This window comes from Blastomyces dermatitidis, assembly GCF_000003525.1.
Source record: "Blastomyces dermatitidis ER-3 genomic scaffold supercont1.5, whole genome shotgun sequence".
Classification (NCBI taxonomy): Eukaryota; Fungi; Ascomycota; class Eurotiomycetes; order Onygenales; family Ajellomycetaceae; genus Blastomyces; species Blastomyces dermatitidis.
The window spans coordinates 3,293,151-3,311,713 of NW_025544778.1; the positions used below are offsets into that span (position 1 = coordinate 3,293,151).

At 31.5% G+C, this 18,563-nt stretch overlaps 2 protein-coding genes across 2 annotated transcripts; one reads left to right on the forward strand and one right to left on the reverse strand.

Annotated features, from left to right (window-relative positions):
- Nucleotides 1–13,404: 13,404 nt before the first annotated feature.
- BDCG_05312 (Ser/Thr protein phosphatase) lies at nt 13,405–14,872 on the reverse strand. The gene has a single exon (XM_045420982.1). It carries the CDS (start codon nt 14,792–14,794, stop codon nt 13,892–13,894), a length of 903 nt encoding a protein of 300 aa, XP_045276963.1. The 5' UTR covers nt 14,795–14,872; the 3' UTR covers nt 13,405–13,891.
- A 959-nt stretch (nt 14,873–15,831) lies between these two features.
- BDCG_05313 (GDP-mannose transporter 1) lies at nt 15,832–18,555 on the forward strand. Its single transcript, XM_045420983.1, has 3 exons — nt 15,832–16,353; nt 16,433–16,520; nt 16,604–18,555. The coding sequence occupies exons 1-3, from the start codon at nt 16,108–16,110 to the stop codon at nt 17,419–17,421; spliced, it is 1,152 nt and encodes a 383-aa protein (XP_045276964.1). The 5' UTR covers nt 15,832–16,107; the 3' UTR covers nt 17,422–18,555.
- The last annotated feature ends 8 nt before the right edge of the window (nt 18,556–18,563 follow it).

Consider the following 18,563-nt stretch of genomic DNA (forward strand, 5'->3'; position numbering starts at 1 on the left):
AATTTAAGAATTTCTATGAGTGTTTTAATAGTTTTCATACCAGCTTGAACTTAGTGATGAGTTGAAGAAGAAGAGAAAAGAGAGAAGAAAGAAATGAGAATAACTTATCTTTATAATATGAAAACAGAGAATCACTGCAATCATTCTCTCTAGTAATAAAGATCTGTTTTCTGTATGTATCTCTGATATAGATTATATAATAAATGCATACAAAGAATATCAATAGTGCATGTATTGAATAAAGATAATATTACTATGCAACACTGTAGCTATTTCTGTACATCTCTGAAAGCTGTTAATAGTTTCTTTGTCTCTTTATATTTAATAAGTTAATAATATATTCTGATGCACTCTCTCTTTCATCATTATCATCATCATTATCATCATCATTATTATTACTATCATCATTATTATCATCATCATTATCATTATCATTATTATTATATTATTGCCTGTCTTCACTCTCTCTCTAATACTTATTAAAATTAATTATATCATCTCTCTTCAAATATTCTGCAGTCCTGCGGACCATCAAGGCGCGTGAGCATCATCACAGATTGAAGAGAGAGAAGAAGAAGGTATTCAAGCATGAGAAGACAGATTATAAGATATATTATAATGTCTTGAAGAGGCTCTGTAAGAGAGCAGAATAATAACAATTTTAAGTAATACTTCTGATAGATTTAGACTGAACTAAGTATAGAAATAATGCGGATGATACTGCTTATGAGAGATTGAAAAAGAAGATAGTGAAGAGTCTCATGCAGTAGTAATGAGATCAGAAAAAGTTCTGAGAATAATTTAAGATCAAGATGAAGAGAGAGAGAGAGAAGAAGAGTATTACTGTAAATAAGCAGCAGCAGAAGAAGATTGAGAAGGTATTAAAATGAGAGATAAAGAAGTCAAAACTGATAAGTTTTTTATTAAGAGATAATGATTTTTGATAATACTTCTGTTCTCTAATTGATTAGCAGAAGCTGATAGAGAAGAAGAGAATTAAGACCTTGTTCAGATCTTAAATGCACTTCATGATTTAGAATATTAAGAAGGCAGCTCTGCTCTCTGAGCATGTCAATCTGCTTGCTGCTGAGGTGGAACCTGAGACAGCAGATCAGAAAATGCGGGATTTTGAGATGCAGATTGACCTGGCTGAGAGAAAGAAGTGAGAATTCTTCTCTGAGAAGGCAGTGAAGAGAGATTTTGAGATGATTATCATCTCAGATGAGAAGAAGAAGAAGAAGAAGAAGAAGAAGAAGAAGAATGAGAAGTGAATTGTGAAGAATGATAAGAAGAATGAGAAAGAGAAGAAGTAGATTTTTTTCTTTTTATATTAGTTAGTTGTAAGTTTAAGTTTTTAATTATTAATAATTAAAATTGATTTTGAGTTTTCAAAAATTATTGTACAAGTTGTAATCAAGTCAGGAATGATATATATATATATATATATTTAACTATCATGATTCACAAATCACTATAATTATTAATGTATAAGTATCAACATTTTTTTAACATTGATATTCATAATATTAATATATTTTTAATGATATTATCTGATAACACAATTTGATAATACTCTCTTTCACAATATTAATATATTTTAAGAAATATGACAGAGATTAATCAAGATTATTTATTTACTTTTATATATCAATGATATTTAATCTGAGTTAGTACTAAAATTATAACTAAGCTAAGAAACAAGATTATTTTCTCTTATATTAATTCTTCTTACACACATCAGTGATTAGTTATTGAAAATAAATTATTATCTTTCTCAAATTATTATCATATCTTCTGAATTCACTTCTTCTACTTCTTTTACTTCTATTGAAGATTTATAAACTCTTTAAGAAATCACTGTGAATTACAAAGTCTATGTTGTTTACAATTCAACACAGAATACTCTCTTTTAATTATGATGAATAATCACTTCATTCTTCACATCTGATTTCAGGTCATGAAATTTATGAAAAACTCAACACAAATATCAAGATGAACTATGAAATAATTATTAACAGATTATATTGTAGATTACAGAAGAGTCATCTCTTTACTATAATTACTGTAACTTCATTCAGAAACATTTATTATAAACTGATTATAGCTCTGAAGAAATTTTCTGACATCTGAAGTCATCAGAATGCAGACAATAAAAGAAAAATAATCAGAAAATTACTACTGAGCTGATAAGTTACTCTATCAGATAATGATTTTTGATAATACTAACTTTCTAATTTGAAGAAAATCATGTAAAAACAACTCTGTATCAGTACTCTGATTTTATAACTCTTATCTAATAACTTCTGTGAATAATTACTTTGTATATATATATCTCTGAATCTTTCTCTTCAATCAATTGAAAACTCTGAATTTCAAACACTTCTTCAAATGCTTAATTCAAATCTTCATATTTCATATTAATTCTGTCTTCAGTTCAATCTCAAGACACACTACAAAGTTAATATATAATATCTAGAATCAGAGTTGAAGAATCATCAAAGAGTGTCTCTCACAGTGAATATATAAACTAGTATAAATAATCTTACATTTATGAGAGTTACATGTTATTACATTGATGAGAACTGAACTTATTAAGAGACATTAATTGAATTTGAATCATTGATCAGTAGTTATATTGAGAATTATATAGTAGAGATATTAATGACTGTGATTAAAAATAACTATTGAGATATTAGTCTCAGTCTTCTTATAATTACAACTGATAATGCTGTGAATAACTACACTATGATGAAGAGCTTGAAGTAAAAATTGGCTTTGCATTTCTAAAATGATAAACAAGGTCATATCTTCTGTATTACTCATATAATTCAACTTATGATGTAAACACTGATAAAGAATCTTAACATCAAGACAAAGAATAATGAGATGACTGATTCTTGAGATGAGAATGAGATAAAAGTGATTACTCAAGTAACTTTTGTATTCACTTTATAAAAGATAATATTTTTTAATAACACTTTTTGATATTACTTTTTAATAATGCTTTTTGATAACACTACTGTTAATTTTGAATAGATTGACTAATAATTTAAATATTATAGATTTGAAACATTGCTAATATGATTTATATCTCTTCTAAATAACAATAATAATTTCATGATATTCAATAAATAAACAAATCAGTTATATCACTGAATATGATACAGAATGTTAGAACACAGTGAAGTTTAATATATAAGATAACTGTTTAGACTCTTTTATTGTGTCAGATAATTGATCATTGAGTGTAATACTCTGATTGAGAAAAGATTCAGATATTGAAACTTTCTGATATGAAGTGAACTCAGTTGAAATATGTGATTGATTTACTGTTTCAGTTTTATAAGATAATAAAGACAGTCTCAATCACTTGTACATTAATACTGCAGTCAGTCTGATGAGTATATAACAGTTTATTTACTCATCTTGAGAAGCAGTTGAATCACTCAAAAAGAAATTCAGTCTGAGATAATGCTATAGTGCAGACTATTATTACTATAAGAAATAAACTGATATATTACTACAGTAAAATAGAACAATCTTTTACAGAGTACTATACTGTAGCAGCTCTACTAGATTTCTTCTGTTAAATTAATATCTACACTTCTCAAGATTGAACAGAGAAGAAATAAGACTCATATGTTAAATTAGTCTGAGACTACTATAATATCAACTATCAGAGATTTGAATGAGCAGATGTTCAAGATATGAAGACAGTGAAATACAATTCTCTAATAAGTAATGATCTTTAATAACACTTCATATTACATAGAACTATAATATTAACTTTAAAACAGAACTTGTATACATTAATTGTAACTGAAAATCAGACAAAACTACATGCTTATAAAACTGAATTTAACTGCTATCTTCAAGATAATCTGATGAATTTACACATCAAATCAATTCTAGAGTTATAAAAAATTGTTAAGAGTACATATTCAACTATTGCACTGATAATGTATAATATTCTAACAATTTCATTGACAGGGATGAGAATGAAGTGAAAGTTTAACTCAAGTCAAGATATTTATCACTATTGCTGAGAACAATTACAAGAAGAAATAATCAAGAAACTCATGATTATAAAACATGAAATTATCAGACAGTTTAATACCTCTGATTACAGTATATCAGAGAAGTGTAGTTTTCATGAGAAAGTGAAGAATAAACTTACACAAGAATGTATTTAGTTGTTTCATGAGTGTTATCAATAATTGTTATCAAATTCTAATTATATAAGCAATCACTGAATGAACTGAATGAGACTGATTTTGATCTTCAGTCTCAGTCTCATTCTGATTTTGAAAGAATGATCATCTTTCACAGTTTATTCTGAAAAATTACTCTCATTTCACTGTTCTTGAATTAAATCTAGTCATTTTTCACATCATTTCTCTCAGAAATGATTCATTTTCAGATTTTTTTGAGGCTTGGTCCTGGTGGGACTCACGTCAAGAAATGTATAAGATCAGATCAAATGAAATCAAATGTGAAATTCATGATCTCACCGGTCAGTCTAGTGCTATCACTGATTTATTTTCTTCTTAACTGACTTCTAACTGACAGCTGTTAGAAATTATAGAAGAAGATAATAAACTTAAGTAAGAGATTAAAGATATTCTTGATAAGAGACTCTGTAGTTATAGCTGATAATATTTTATAAAATAAATCTATTATAATTATCTGATCTGAACTCTGAGCTCTGTATTATCTGAAATAGCAGCTCTTGACTGATAAGAACTATATATAATCTCACTTCTGAAAAGAAGAGATTAATATGACAGACTGTATCTAATCAATTATACAGACTATTTCATTTCACTTTATAGATTTCACTGAAAGCTCTGATTCTCAGTCATTAATTCTTAGTTAAAAAACTCATAGAATTTCTATTCTTCTGTTCTGAAGCTTTATTATATATATGAAATTTCTATTCTTCTGTCTTAAAGCTTTACTATGTATATGTATAAATATTCACTCTAATCACTGATTTCTGCACTTTCTCTTTTTTCCTTCTCTAATGTTTTTCACTTTTATATTATAAGATCTATATATTATACTGATCTATTCAGTGTAAACTTCTTATACTGTATATTATACTGATCTATTCAGTGTAGATCTCTTATACTTCTTATGAATTCTTTATTTCTATTTCTATCTCTTATGTAATTAATAGAATTAGCAGTTCTTGACTATACATAACTATATAGACTGAAGTTTGTGAATACTATTTATAACTCAGCTTGAATACTATTATATATTTAATCTCTACATTTATCTTTCTACTGTAAATACTTCTAGTAGCTATCAGTTAGACTGGCTACTGAGATTATAAATTTCACATTTAATCTCATTTAATCTGATTTCATACATTTCTTGATGTGAGTCTCATCAGAATTAAGTCTTAAACAAATCTGAAAATGAATCATTTCTGAGAGAAATGATGTGAAAAATGATCAGATTTAATTCAAGAACAGTGAAATGAGAGTAATTTCTCAGAATAAACTGTGAAAGATAATTATTCTTTCAAAATCAGAATGAGACTGAGACTGAAGATTAAATTCAGTCTTATTCAATTTATTCAGTAATTGCTTATATAATCAGAATTTGATAACAATTATTGATAATACTCATGAAATAACTAAATACATTCTTATACAAGTTTATTCTTCACTTTCTTATGAAAACTACACTTCTCTGATATACTGTAATCAGAGGTATTAAACTGTCTGATAATTTCATATTTTACAATCATGAGTTTCTTAATTATTTCTTCTTATAATTGTCTCTGATGATAGTGATAAATATCTTAACTTGAGTTGAACTTTCACTTCATTCTCATCTCTGTTAATGAAATTATCAGAATATCACATACTATCAGTGTAACAGTTAAATATATACTCTCAACAATTTTTCATAACTCTAGAATTGATTTAGCATGTAAATTTATTGAATTATCTTGAAGATAGTGATCAAATTCAGTTTTATAAGCATGTAGTTTTGTCTGATTTTCAGTTATAATCAATATATGTAAGTTCTATTTCAAAGTTAGTATTATAGTTCTATATGATATGAAGTGTTATCAAAGATTATTACTTACTAGAGAATTGTATTTCACTATCTTCATATCTCTAACATCTGCTTATTCAAATCTCTGATAGTTAGTATTATAGTAGTCTTAAGTTAATTTAATATATAAGTCTTATTTCTTCTCTGTTCAATCTTGAGAAGTGTAGATATTAACTTAATAAGAGAGATCTAGTAGAGCTGCTATAGTATAGTACTCTGTAAAAGATTGTTCAGTTTTACTGTAGTAATATATTAGTTTATTTCTTATAGTAATAATAGTCTGCACTATAGTATCATTTCAGACTGAATTTCTTTTTAAGTGATTTAACTGCTTCTTAAGATAAGTAAATAAACTGTTATATATTCATCAGACTGACTGCAGTATTGATATACAAGTGATTGAGACTGTCTTTATTATCTTATAAAACTGAAATAGTAAATTAATCATATATTTCAACTGAGTTCACTTTATATCAGAAAGTTTCAATGTCTGAATCTTTTTCTAATTAGAGTATTACACTTAATAATTAATCATCTGATACAATTGAAGAGTCTGAATAGTTATCTTATATATTAAACTTCACTGTGTTTTAATATTCTGTATCATATTCAGTGATGTGACTGATTTGTTTATTTATTAAATATTATGAAATTGTTATTATTATTTAGAGAAGATATAAATTGTATTAGTAATATTTTAAATCTGTGATATTTAAATTATTAATCAATCTATTTAAAATTAACAGTAGTATTATTAAAAAGCATTATTAAAAAGTAATATTAAAAAGTGTTATTAAAAAACATTATCTTTTATAAAATAAATATAAAAGTTACTTAAGTAATCACTTTCATCTCATTCTTATCTCAAGAATCAGTCATCTCATTATTCTTTATCTTAATATTAAGATTCTTTATCAGTGTTTATATTACAAGTTAAATCACATGAGTAATACAGAGAATATAATCTTATTTATCATTTCAGAAATACAAAGTCAATTTTTACTTTAAGCTGTTTATTATAGTGTAGTTATTTATAGTATTATCAGTTATAATTATAAGAAGACTGAGACTAATATCTTAATAGTTATTTTTAATCACAGTTATTAATATTTCTGCTATATAATTCTCAGTATGACTACTGATTAATGATTCAAATTTAATTAATATCTCTTAATAAGTTCAGTTCTCATCAATGTAATAACATATAACTCTTATAAATGTAAGATTATTTATACTAGTTTATACATTCACTGTGAGAGATACTCTTCAATGATTCTTCAACTCTGATTCTAGATATTGTATATTAACTTTATAGTGTATTTTAAGATTGAACTGAAGACAGAATTGATATAGAATATAAAGATTTGAATTAAGTATTTAAAGAAGTGTTCAGAATTCAGAGTTTTCAATTAATTAAAGAGAAAGATTCAGAGATATACACATGTAAAGTAATTATTCACAGAAGTTATCAGATAAGAGTTATGAAATCAGAGTACTGATATATAATCATTTTCATATAATTTTCTTCAAATTAGAAAGTTAGTATTATTAAAAATTATTATCTGATAGAGTAACTTATCAGCTCAGTAGTAATTTTCTGATTATTTTTCTTTTATTATCTGTATTCTGATAACTTCAGATGTTAAGAAATTTCTTCAGAGTCATGACTAGTTTATAATAAATATTTCTGAATAAAGTTATAGTAATTGTAGTAGAGAGATAACTCTTTAGTAATCTGTAATACAATCTATTAATAATTATTTCATAGTTTATCTCAGTGTTTGTATTGAGTTTTTCATAAATTTCATAACCTGAAATCAGATGTGAAGAATAAAGTAATTATTTATTATAATTAAAAAAGAGTGTTCTGTGTTAAATTGTAAATAATATAGACTTTGTAATTCACAGTGATTTCTTAAAGAGTTTATGAATCTTCAATAGAAGTAAAAGAAGTGAAAGAAGTGAATTCAGAAGATATAATAATAATTTAAAAAAGATAATAATTTATTTTCAATAACTGATCACTGATGTGTGTAAGAAGAATTAATATAAGAGAAAATAATCTTCTTTCTTAGCTTAGTTATAATTTTAGTACTAACTCAGATTGAATATCATTAATATATAAAAGTAAATAAACAATCTTGATTAATCTCTGTCATATTTCTTGAAATATATTAATATTATGAAAGAGAGTGTTATTAAATTGTGTTATCAGATAATATTATTAAAAATATATTAATATTATAAATATCAATGTTGAAAAAATGTTAATACTTATATATTATAGTGATATGATAGTTAAATATATATATATATATTATTTCTGATATTGATAATTGATTATAACTTGTACAATAATTTTTGAAAACTTAAAATTAATTTCAATTATTAACTAATAGTTATGAACTTATAACTAATTAATATAAAAAGAAAAAAACTTTTTCTACTTATTATCTTTCTTCTCTTTCTTATTCTTCTTATCATTTTTCATAATTTACTTCTTATTCTTACTTCTTCTTCTTCTTCTTATCTAAGATAATAATTATCTCAAAATCTCTCTCTGCTATTTTCTCAGAAGAGAGTTCTCACTGCTCTCTCTTAGTCAGATTAATCTGTATCTCAAAATCCTGTATTTTCTAGTCTGCTATCTCAGGTTCTATCTCAGTGATAAGCAGATTAATATACTCAGAGAGTAGAACTGTCTTCTTAATATTCTGAATTATAAAGTGCATTTAAGATTTGAATAAGATCTCAATTTCCTTCTCTATCAGCTTCTGCTAATCAATTAGAGAACAGAAGTATTATTAAAAATTATTATCTCTTAATAAAAAACTTATTAGTTTTGACTTTTTTATCTCTTACTTTAATATCTTCTCAATCTTCTTCTACTACTGTTTATTTACAGTAATACTCTTCTTCTTTCTCTCTCTCTTTATCTTAGTTTTAAATTATTCTCAGAACTTCTTCTAATCTTATTACTACTGTAGTCTGTATAAGACTCTTCACTATCTTCTTTTTCAATCTCTTATAGACAGTATTATTCACATTATTTCTATACTTAGTTCAGTCTAAATCTATTAGAAGTATTACTTAAAATCATTATTATTTTACTCTCTTACAGAGTCTCTTCAAGGCATTATAATATATCTTATAATCTGTCTTCTTATACTTAAATACCTTTTTCTTCTCTCTCTTCAATCTGTGATAGTACTCACATGCCTTGATAATCTGCAGAACTGTAGAATATTTGAAGAGAGATAACATGATTGATTTTAATAAGTGTTAAGAAAGAGATAAAGACAGGTAATAATATAATAATAATAATAATAATAATAATAATAATAATGATAATAATGATAATAATAATGATAATAATAATAATAATAATAAAAGAAGAAGTATATCAGAATATATTATTAACTTATTAAATATAAAGAGATAAAGAAACTATTAACAGCTTTCAGAGATGTATAGAAATGACTACAGTATTATATAGTAATATTATCTTCATTTATGTGGCGGGCTGCGCCCGATCAATCATATAGACTATTCCGTTACACTCCACAGATTCCACGTACGCTCCGATCCTCGGCCGCCACCCCGATCAATCATATAGACTATTCCGTTACACTCCACAGATTCCATGTACGCTCCGATCCTCGGCCATTCTCGATTGCCGACCCTCGGCCATTCTCGATCGCCACTACGATTCTCGGCCATTCTCGATCACCGATCTATTCGGCGTAGGCCCCTTACACTATAAAAACGCTCATCGTCTCCTTATTAGGAACAATTATCCATCGAGAGATATCCGAACGCGTAACGACGCGTAAGAAATAGAGAAACAGTCACACAGTTAAGCAGACACCGAGTCCTCAGATAGAAGCTTGCTCGCCAGTCGCCCTGGCCCCGCAACAAGATCTTACAAAGAGAATAAGATCTTACAAGAGAATATCAGTGAAAGACCCGAGAGTCCTGACACTCAGACATATAAGAATACAATTACACTTCTTCAGATTCCACAGATATTATATATTCAACAATCAATATAATCATGTCTAACAATAATATGAAACTCTTGAATATGAGCATAGATGCAGTGCCACAGTGGCTCTGAGCAATGTTAAAACTACAATAATAATAAATAGCTGATATGCATACAACTTAACAATATCAATATGAAGAGATTCAACAATTATCATAAGAAACTCATGTGATTTCAACATCTACAGAATTGAATACAAAAGCACTGAAAGAATGTTTAAATACTTCTGTATATTTTAATACTTCTGATCTCACTCTCTACTTATTATGAAGAATGAAAATGCTTATGAAACTGAGTATAGATGAAGATTTCATCAGTTCATTAATCAATCAAGATTAATATATTAATAAATGATTGAAGAATCACATAAAACAGAAGTTTTATTCATAAATAAAAGCATGTAAATCAGTATTACAAATGTCTGATAATATTATAAAATATCTTGATATTCTGTTCTGAGACACTGCTATGTAACAGAAAGTATTAGATTGATTATAGAGTTTTTAATAGAGAAATACTTCTCTTATAATATTCATTTCTGACTTCAATACTAAGATTCTAGAAGCAGATAATCAATCTTGAGAGAATAGAGTGAAGATTAGCATGCTTAAGAAGACATTAACTTTTAAACTCTTACAGACTCTTATAAGTATAAATGAAGACTTAACTTATAAAGATTTCTATACACAGCTTCAGACATTGAACAACTGTCTTATCAAGCTCAAGAGTATACAGAACAGTGATAGAAGACATTACATTTCAGCAACTTATATATCAGTACTGATAGATAATTCAGTCACTTATACACTCACACTGAAGAATAATAATGCAGATGTCATGAACTGAATAGATTTAAATATCTATGCATAAGCAAGAGTTTTCATCATTTGAACAGACTTCTGAGTCTCAGAGATCACTTCTGAAGAAGTCACTGATTGATGTTAATATGAAGTATATATTAATTATAATCAATTAGAACACATTGTTTTCAACTGCTGATTAATCTATGTGTCTTCATGTTCAAGAGAAAGATCAGCATCTTCTCAATCAAGAGAAAGATCAGTGTCTTCTCATTTAAGAGAAAGATTAAAGAATGAATCAGCATCTGTTCATATTAATCACATTGCAGTGAAGAAAGATTCAGAAGATAACTATGAGAATGTTCAGATGAAACAGGGAAAAGATTAGCTTCTGTTCAAATTTGTAAATAGAAGCTTGAAGAGGTTGAATAACAATGATTTGAAGAGAAGCCACTATGCAATCTTCAGTCATAAGACATCATAACCTCCAGTGTATTCTCTTATCAAAAAACTTCACACTGAACCGCCGCGCTGCCACCAATCTGATCCCTTCTCAACTGACCAGACTCTGAGTTCCGCGTTATCCGAAACAGCAGCCCTTTACTGATGGAAACTGCTTCTGGAAAGGGGGGGCTAATGTGGCGGGCTGCGCCCGATCAATCATATAGACTATTCCGTTACACTTCACAGATTTCACGTACGCTCCGATCCTCGGCCGCCACCCCGATCAATCATATAGACTATTCCGTTACACTCCACAGATTCCACGTACGCTCCGATCCTCGGCCATTCTCGATTGCCGACCCTCGGCCATTCTCGATTGCCGACCCTCGGCCATTCTCGATCACCGATCTATTCGGCGTAGGCCCCTTACAATTTAATATATATACTATTAATATTCTTTATATACATTTATTATATAATCTATATCAGAGATACATATAGAAAATAGATCTTTATTACTAGAGAGAATAATTACAGTGATTCTCTATTTTTATATTATAAAGATAAGTTATTCTTATTTCTTTCTTCTCTCTTTTCTCTTCTTCTTCAACTCATCACTAAGTTCAAGCTGGTATAAAAACTATTAAAACACTTATAGAAATTCTCAAATTAAAGAGTATAGACTAATCAAATTTTAAATATAGATAAATTACATTATATTTAATAATATTAATTATTTATCTCTCTTTTAATAAAATAACAGTTATATCTTCTCTCTTTCTCTCAAATGAAACATAATCTGTGAAAAGCAAGTATTATACTAGATTATAATAATCAATACAGTCTCAGTATGCAGAGCTGTATATACACAGTGTATACTGAATTGAAAGACTATGTGAGTTATAAACTGATAACAGTATCTCAGAAAGAGTTATACAGTATGAAAAAGCTATAACTCTTGATTATATATACAGAGAGTGAATTACTACAGTAAGTGTATATATATTATATAAAAGTAACACTTTTTAATAATACTCAGTCTCTGATATTATGAAAATAGAGTCTCTCTATAAGATCTGTTTTTATCAGAAGTCAGAGAATCTTATATTTCTCAAGATTATCTTTATATATTTTATCTGTGAAATTAATGAAGAGAATTATTAATTTCAGTATTCTATTCTTAATACTATTCAAGTAGCAGCAGAGTTTACTCTGATCACACTTTTTAAGTATATATTTTCTAATTATTCACATTTATATAGATATATACTGATTATTTATTAGATAATATTAAGATAATAACTTATTACAGCTGTATTACTCTTACTATAAGAAATATACAGTTAGTAATAAATATTGTAAAGACTCTGAGAAGTGAGTATTTTAAGAGTGCTACAGCTTTATAATCTTGATTTTTTTTTTCTTTTTCTTTTTTTTTTTTTATTATTATTATTGATTTTTTCTTGTATTTATTTTATTTTTTATTTTTTTTATTTTTTTTTATATTTTATATTTTTTTCATAATTAAAATTATATAAATTATAATCTATATTTAGAAAAGTAATAATATTTGATAATACTCTCTATTGAATTTTCAACAAATGAGTACTATATTATAATATTATGTAAGTGAGAAATGATTTTATAGTCTCATTTAGTATCATTCTCAATAATGAGATCAGAATGAAAATATGACTAAGAATTCAAATATATTCTTTATCTGAAACTAGATTTTTATTTGAAAAGTGAATCTGAGATCTTTAATATTTGAAATAATGTGATTTGAGATCAATATAATGAATACAAACTATGATCAGGAGTAATGCTTTTAGGCAACATGACAACTGTAAAGTTTGGTCCTGGTCTCAGACACGGTCACACGGTCAGTCTACTATCAGTACATATCATGCCAAGCTGCAAACACCCGAATAATCGCCTGCGAGCACTTATTCTTACATATACAGACTATTGCAGCTTTTTATACAGGCTGTTATGACTTCCTCTACAGGCAGTCATGAAAGATGTGCACTTTTTACTTTTTCACTCATCTTCTATTCTAATCAGGTTTTGAAAGCATCTAATATATTGCTTCGCTTCGCTCCACAAATGAGGTAGAATTGCTGTCAGAACTACTGGGTATAGTCTTTGTTAGGCCGGAATCGCCAATTTGGAAACTGGGAAAGAACATGTAAGATAAAGGAGGAGGTTGTCCTGGCTGTTGGTGGGTTGGACCCTGGAATCTTCCTTGTCCCCTCCCCTAACCCCCCGGGGCCTCCCTTTAGTTTTCTATTTATTTATTTATTTTGCCTTTGGTAATGCGAATAGTAGAACTTGTCTTCGCCTCGTTTCAAATCGTAGCAATCCACATGAAACAACCCACCAGCCCGGGTTCCAACACATCATGAGGCCATCCACGCTCCCTTGTTGCAATCAATTTATTACGCCTTAGTCCGCATCGATCTTGTCATCATGTCGAGAAATCCGAGAGCGTGATCTTTGTATTCTCCTTACCATCTGGTCGGAAAACAGCTCAAACTTCAATGACCATCTCGGGATTAAACGTATCCTGCGTCTGTTTTCCTTTAACTCTAGGCTTCATGACTTTTGACATAAAACTGTCCGGGGCTTTAGACCCATTATTTTCTTTATTCGGAAAGACGTAGCCTCGTTGATTGCTGACAAGCCTCGTCCGCCCTCGAAGTATGTCGGTGGAATAATGCGTATGGCCAAAAATCCAACACTGCACGGTTTCGAAAAATGATTGCGTATCTCCATCAAGGAGATTTGTTGCAAAGGCCGAGTTATATGGACTGCCCTCGTCCAATGGCCTTGAGGTCCCTTTCGTTGAAGGGGCGTGGTGGGAGATCACAACGATCTTCCGTTTCAGGGCAGATTCTGTTTGTCGAATTGAAGTTATTTCATCTGCCAGCCACTTCACATCGCTGAAATGCTCAGTAACATGTTTAGAAACTGTCCAGCCCTCGATATGGCGGAAGTCATTAACCGTGCTCCGAACACTCTCTTCGTCTTCTGGCGGTATATGCGAATGCAAAGTACAGCCTAAGAGAGTGATATCCTGCAAATCCACCCTCTTCTGATTCATTACAGTCAATTTATCCTTAAGTCCCGGCTCCTGCTGAAGCATATACGCCAGACGCAGGCCTTGTTCACGGGAAACACCAAAGAATTCATGATTGCCCAACACGAGATAGACTTCTAAGAATTGCTCACACTGCAAATGTAGAAAGTCACGAAAAGCTTCGTAATCTGCCAGTCGTCCAATATCGCCAGCTAGAATGAGACGATCAGCTCGCGGTGTGATATGGAAGTTGGCATACTGCTGGCAGACTTCGAGGTGAAGGTCAGACATAATCTGAACGCGCAGTCTCTTTCGCGAATGGAAGGGAGATAACAGTCTCGAAAGAGCCATCATTAACAAAGAAAATATGGTTTAGAAACACAGGTATCCCGAAGACTGAGAGAATAGGACGTGAAACTTTGGGGCGAAGGTAAGATTTAAGGTTTGATTTCCCGCTGCCGGCGCCAAACCTTATCAGACCATACTTGTATACGAAATTTTCTTCTAATGTACTGTACATGTACGGAGTACCATGCTATCATTTCGGATTAAATAGGTACGGATTATGAGAGCTTCTAGAGGAACACATCTACAAAGTTCATTATCTGCCTGACATTACCAGGTAAAAAGAGATAAAAAGAGATAAAAATGATAGTATACACTTCATCAATACTTGCCTAGATATATTAGTTCATGTACTTTGCCTGTGATGCATATATTGTGACTACTTTCATGTCACAGATGGATCCTTGTGATTAGCCCTAATATACAACTCGAGACGCCGCTAGGAGTATTAGCAAATTGGAAAACAAGCAGCACGGAGATGGTTGACAGTGGATCAGCAGGCCAGCGTCCTGCTTTCTCACCCCCGATATCTGCCCCGCCGTTATGTTTTGTCGAACATATGCTGAAATTGAGGAGGCTACCACTGGTATCATAGTAGAGAGCCGTTTCAATGGGATAAACATTGAAGAGTAGTGTCGCGCCCGCTTCCACGTTTCTACAAAAAGTGGTCATCTTGGCTTCATGTTGAAGTTAGCCAGGTAACGCTACCGGGTTGAGGATTTCATATCGAACGAAGTGACATTTATCCAAGCTGAGACGACGCCTTTGGTAATTTCAAATTAGAAGAGTTAAGGAGGGCACTATAAATGGATTTGCTCTATCTGGGCTAGATTTTGATAGTGAGGTCTTTGGACTTGTTATTCTAATATTTGATGAGCGATAGATAGACAGTTGAGGCTGAGAAGAGGCTGAGAATGAAAAATGGCAAGTTTTGGCGAGAAATACCCGATTACGTATAATACGTAAATTACAGTCCCACCGCGACGAAACAGCAGCGAAACGCCAGGACGGGGCATGTGTAATTTATGGCTATTTCTAACCTCCCCGAATTATCTATCTCAACCTACTTTTTTTCCTCCCGCTGTTTCACTCCCATCCCGCTCTCCGTTGTTAGGCTCATTCCACTCACTTGTCATCTGTTCTGATTGCTATTTTCTTCGTCAGGATTTCTGCTTTCCTTCTTCTTTTCTCGGAGCCTGTATTGTTTTCTTTAACGCTTTTCCTGCCTTCCTCTCCTCCTTTCTCTTGCCCGCTCGACCGGCCCCCTTTAATATTGCAAACTCGTCGCTTTTCTCACCCCTTCTTGAAATAATCAGTGCAAAATGGCGGACGATAAGAGAAATGATGACTACGCCATTGATATGGACAAATTGGATGCCAATAACAAACGATTCGATGCTCCACCACCATCGCAACCTCGACTCCCTGCATCACGCTCCTCATATGCTCAAAGCTCCGCTCTCCCCGTATTCTCCTACTGCTGTTCTTCGATTCTGATGACCGTTACAAATAAATATGTTTTGTCAGGGACTTCATTTAACTTGAACTTTTTCCTTCTGTGTGTCCAGGTAGGCTGAATCATATCCCACTTTGCATTCCCTACTGTCCTTGGGATTGTCTGATTGACACCATATCTATTTTATTTAGTCTCTTGTTTGCGTTGCTGCAATTCAAACTGCCAAGTCCTTGAAAATCATCACGTTTCGCGATTTTAATATAGACGAGGCGAAGAAATGTAAGCTTCCCTTTGGAAATCTTTCGTCTCTTTCTTTATTCCTATAATGGGGAGACAATAAATCTAATTCTTTAATTTAATAGGGTTTCCAATTTCTCTCCTCCTCATCGGCATGATATACACCGGCACTAAGGCCTTGCAGTTTCTCTCCATCCCCGTATATACTATCTTCAAGAACTTGACAATTATCCTGATCGCGTACGGCGAGGTGCTGTGGTTTGGAGGCTCAGTCACCGGCATGGTGCTGTTCTCATTCGGCTTAATGGTTCTGAGTTCCATCATTGCGGCCTGGGCTGATATAAACTATGCACTTTCAGCAGTAGGCGTGGATGCTACAAGCAAAATTTCAACGCTCAATGCTGGATACGTCTGGATGTTGATCAACTGCCTGTGCACTGCCACTTACGTTCTCGGCATGCGCAAGAGAATCAAGTTGACCAACTTCAAGGACTTTGACACCATGTTCTACAACAACCTCCTCTCCATTCCTATCATTCTAGTTGCCTCTCTTGTCGTGGAAGACTGGTCATCAGAGAACGTGAACTTGAACTTCCCCACAGAGACTCGCAGCCGCATTATCATGGCGATGATTTTCTCAGGCTTGTCCTCCGTTTTCATCTCATACACCTCTGCATGGTGTGTGCGGGTGACATCGTCCACAACTTATTCCATGGTGGGAGCACTGAACAAGCTTCCCATTGCCTTGTCCGGCCTCATCTTCTTCGACGCCCCGGTGACCTTCCCCAGCGTCTCCGCCATTTTCGTTGGCTTTGTCAGCGGTCTCGTGTATGCCATGGCAAAGGTTAAACAAAACTCGAGGCCCAGAATCGGCGTCCTTCCCACATCCAATCCTCCAATAAGCGCCAGCAGCCAAAGCATGAGAGACGGACTTAAATCCTAAGAATTTGGATGATATACATACTTCTCCGGTGCCCTTTTTAATGCCGACGGTGGCTACCGAAACTGAGCCCATTAACGGCTAGTCGTTTCCAGGAAGTAAACTACTGGCGCTATAAATGAATGAGGAAGCCTGGCTGATGTGTGAAACCTCAAGCATGTACGGCTTTTCATTGCAGTATTTCTTGTTTTGCATCTCTTAGATATATAAAGCTACCTCAGACCACAACATGCATGCGATACGTTCTCTTCCCTGACTGGCCTGCTGCGATCCAGGACGCAATGGCCTGAATTCTTGTTAGCAGGGGGGAATTTTTCTATTAGATTTATTGAAATATATAACCACTTTATATTTCCATCACTTGGTCTTACTGTCGAGTTTTGAATTGGCGGAGCTCCTGAAGGGTCACCATATAAAATTCGTTGCCCTTTTCTCGTTACCTCTATTTTTTCCCCTTCCTATTTTATTTTCGTTTTTGACCGTTCCCCTTCTACTTCGTCGATATTGTTTTAATCCCGTTTGCCTACTTATAATAATAAACCTTCGTGGCCTCTGTTTTCAACATATTTTTCTCGTTTCGAACCCATGTCGTTTCTATTCTTCCCATCTTCAACTTTTAAACTCATTTTCAAAATTTTTTGGAGTCAGAGTCTATTTCTTCATGAGGCGCGTGGGATAAGGATTTTGAGCAAGGCTTGCATTTTTTGCTTGCCTATTTTCCTCCTGGCCTGTTGGGTTTTCTGTTGTTTTCTGCTACTATTATTATCTCACACATTTACCTGTACATACATAAATAACTAGGGTGGTAGAGAAGAATACGGGCTGATTTCCCTTCTGTTCCGTTGATTTATTTTATTTTCTTCCAATGGGCATGTAAAGAAAATATGGTGTTAGTTTCTCTCTTTTATTCATTGAATTGTGGGTTGTGTACTGTCAGTTACTTCACACAACTTGAATTAAGGCTACCTCGAAACAAATAATTTCAAGCATTTATTAGATTATTTGAATAATGAATACTCCGCAGTTAATAAATACAAGAGAAATAACTATAGAATATCCGTGACTTATCTAGTTTCTGATTTTCATACATACAAAATAAGTTGCTGTTTCACCATGCTGAGAAAGGACAATTTTTTTTTTTTTTT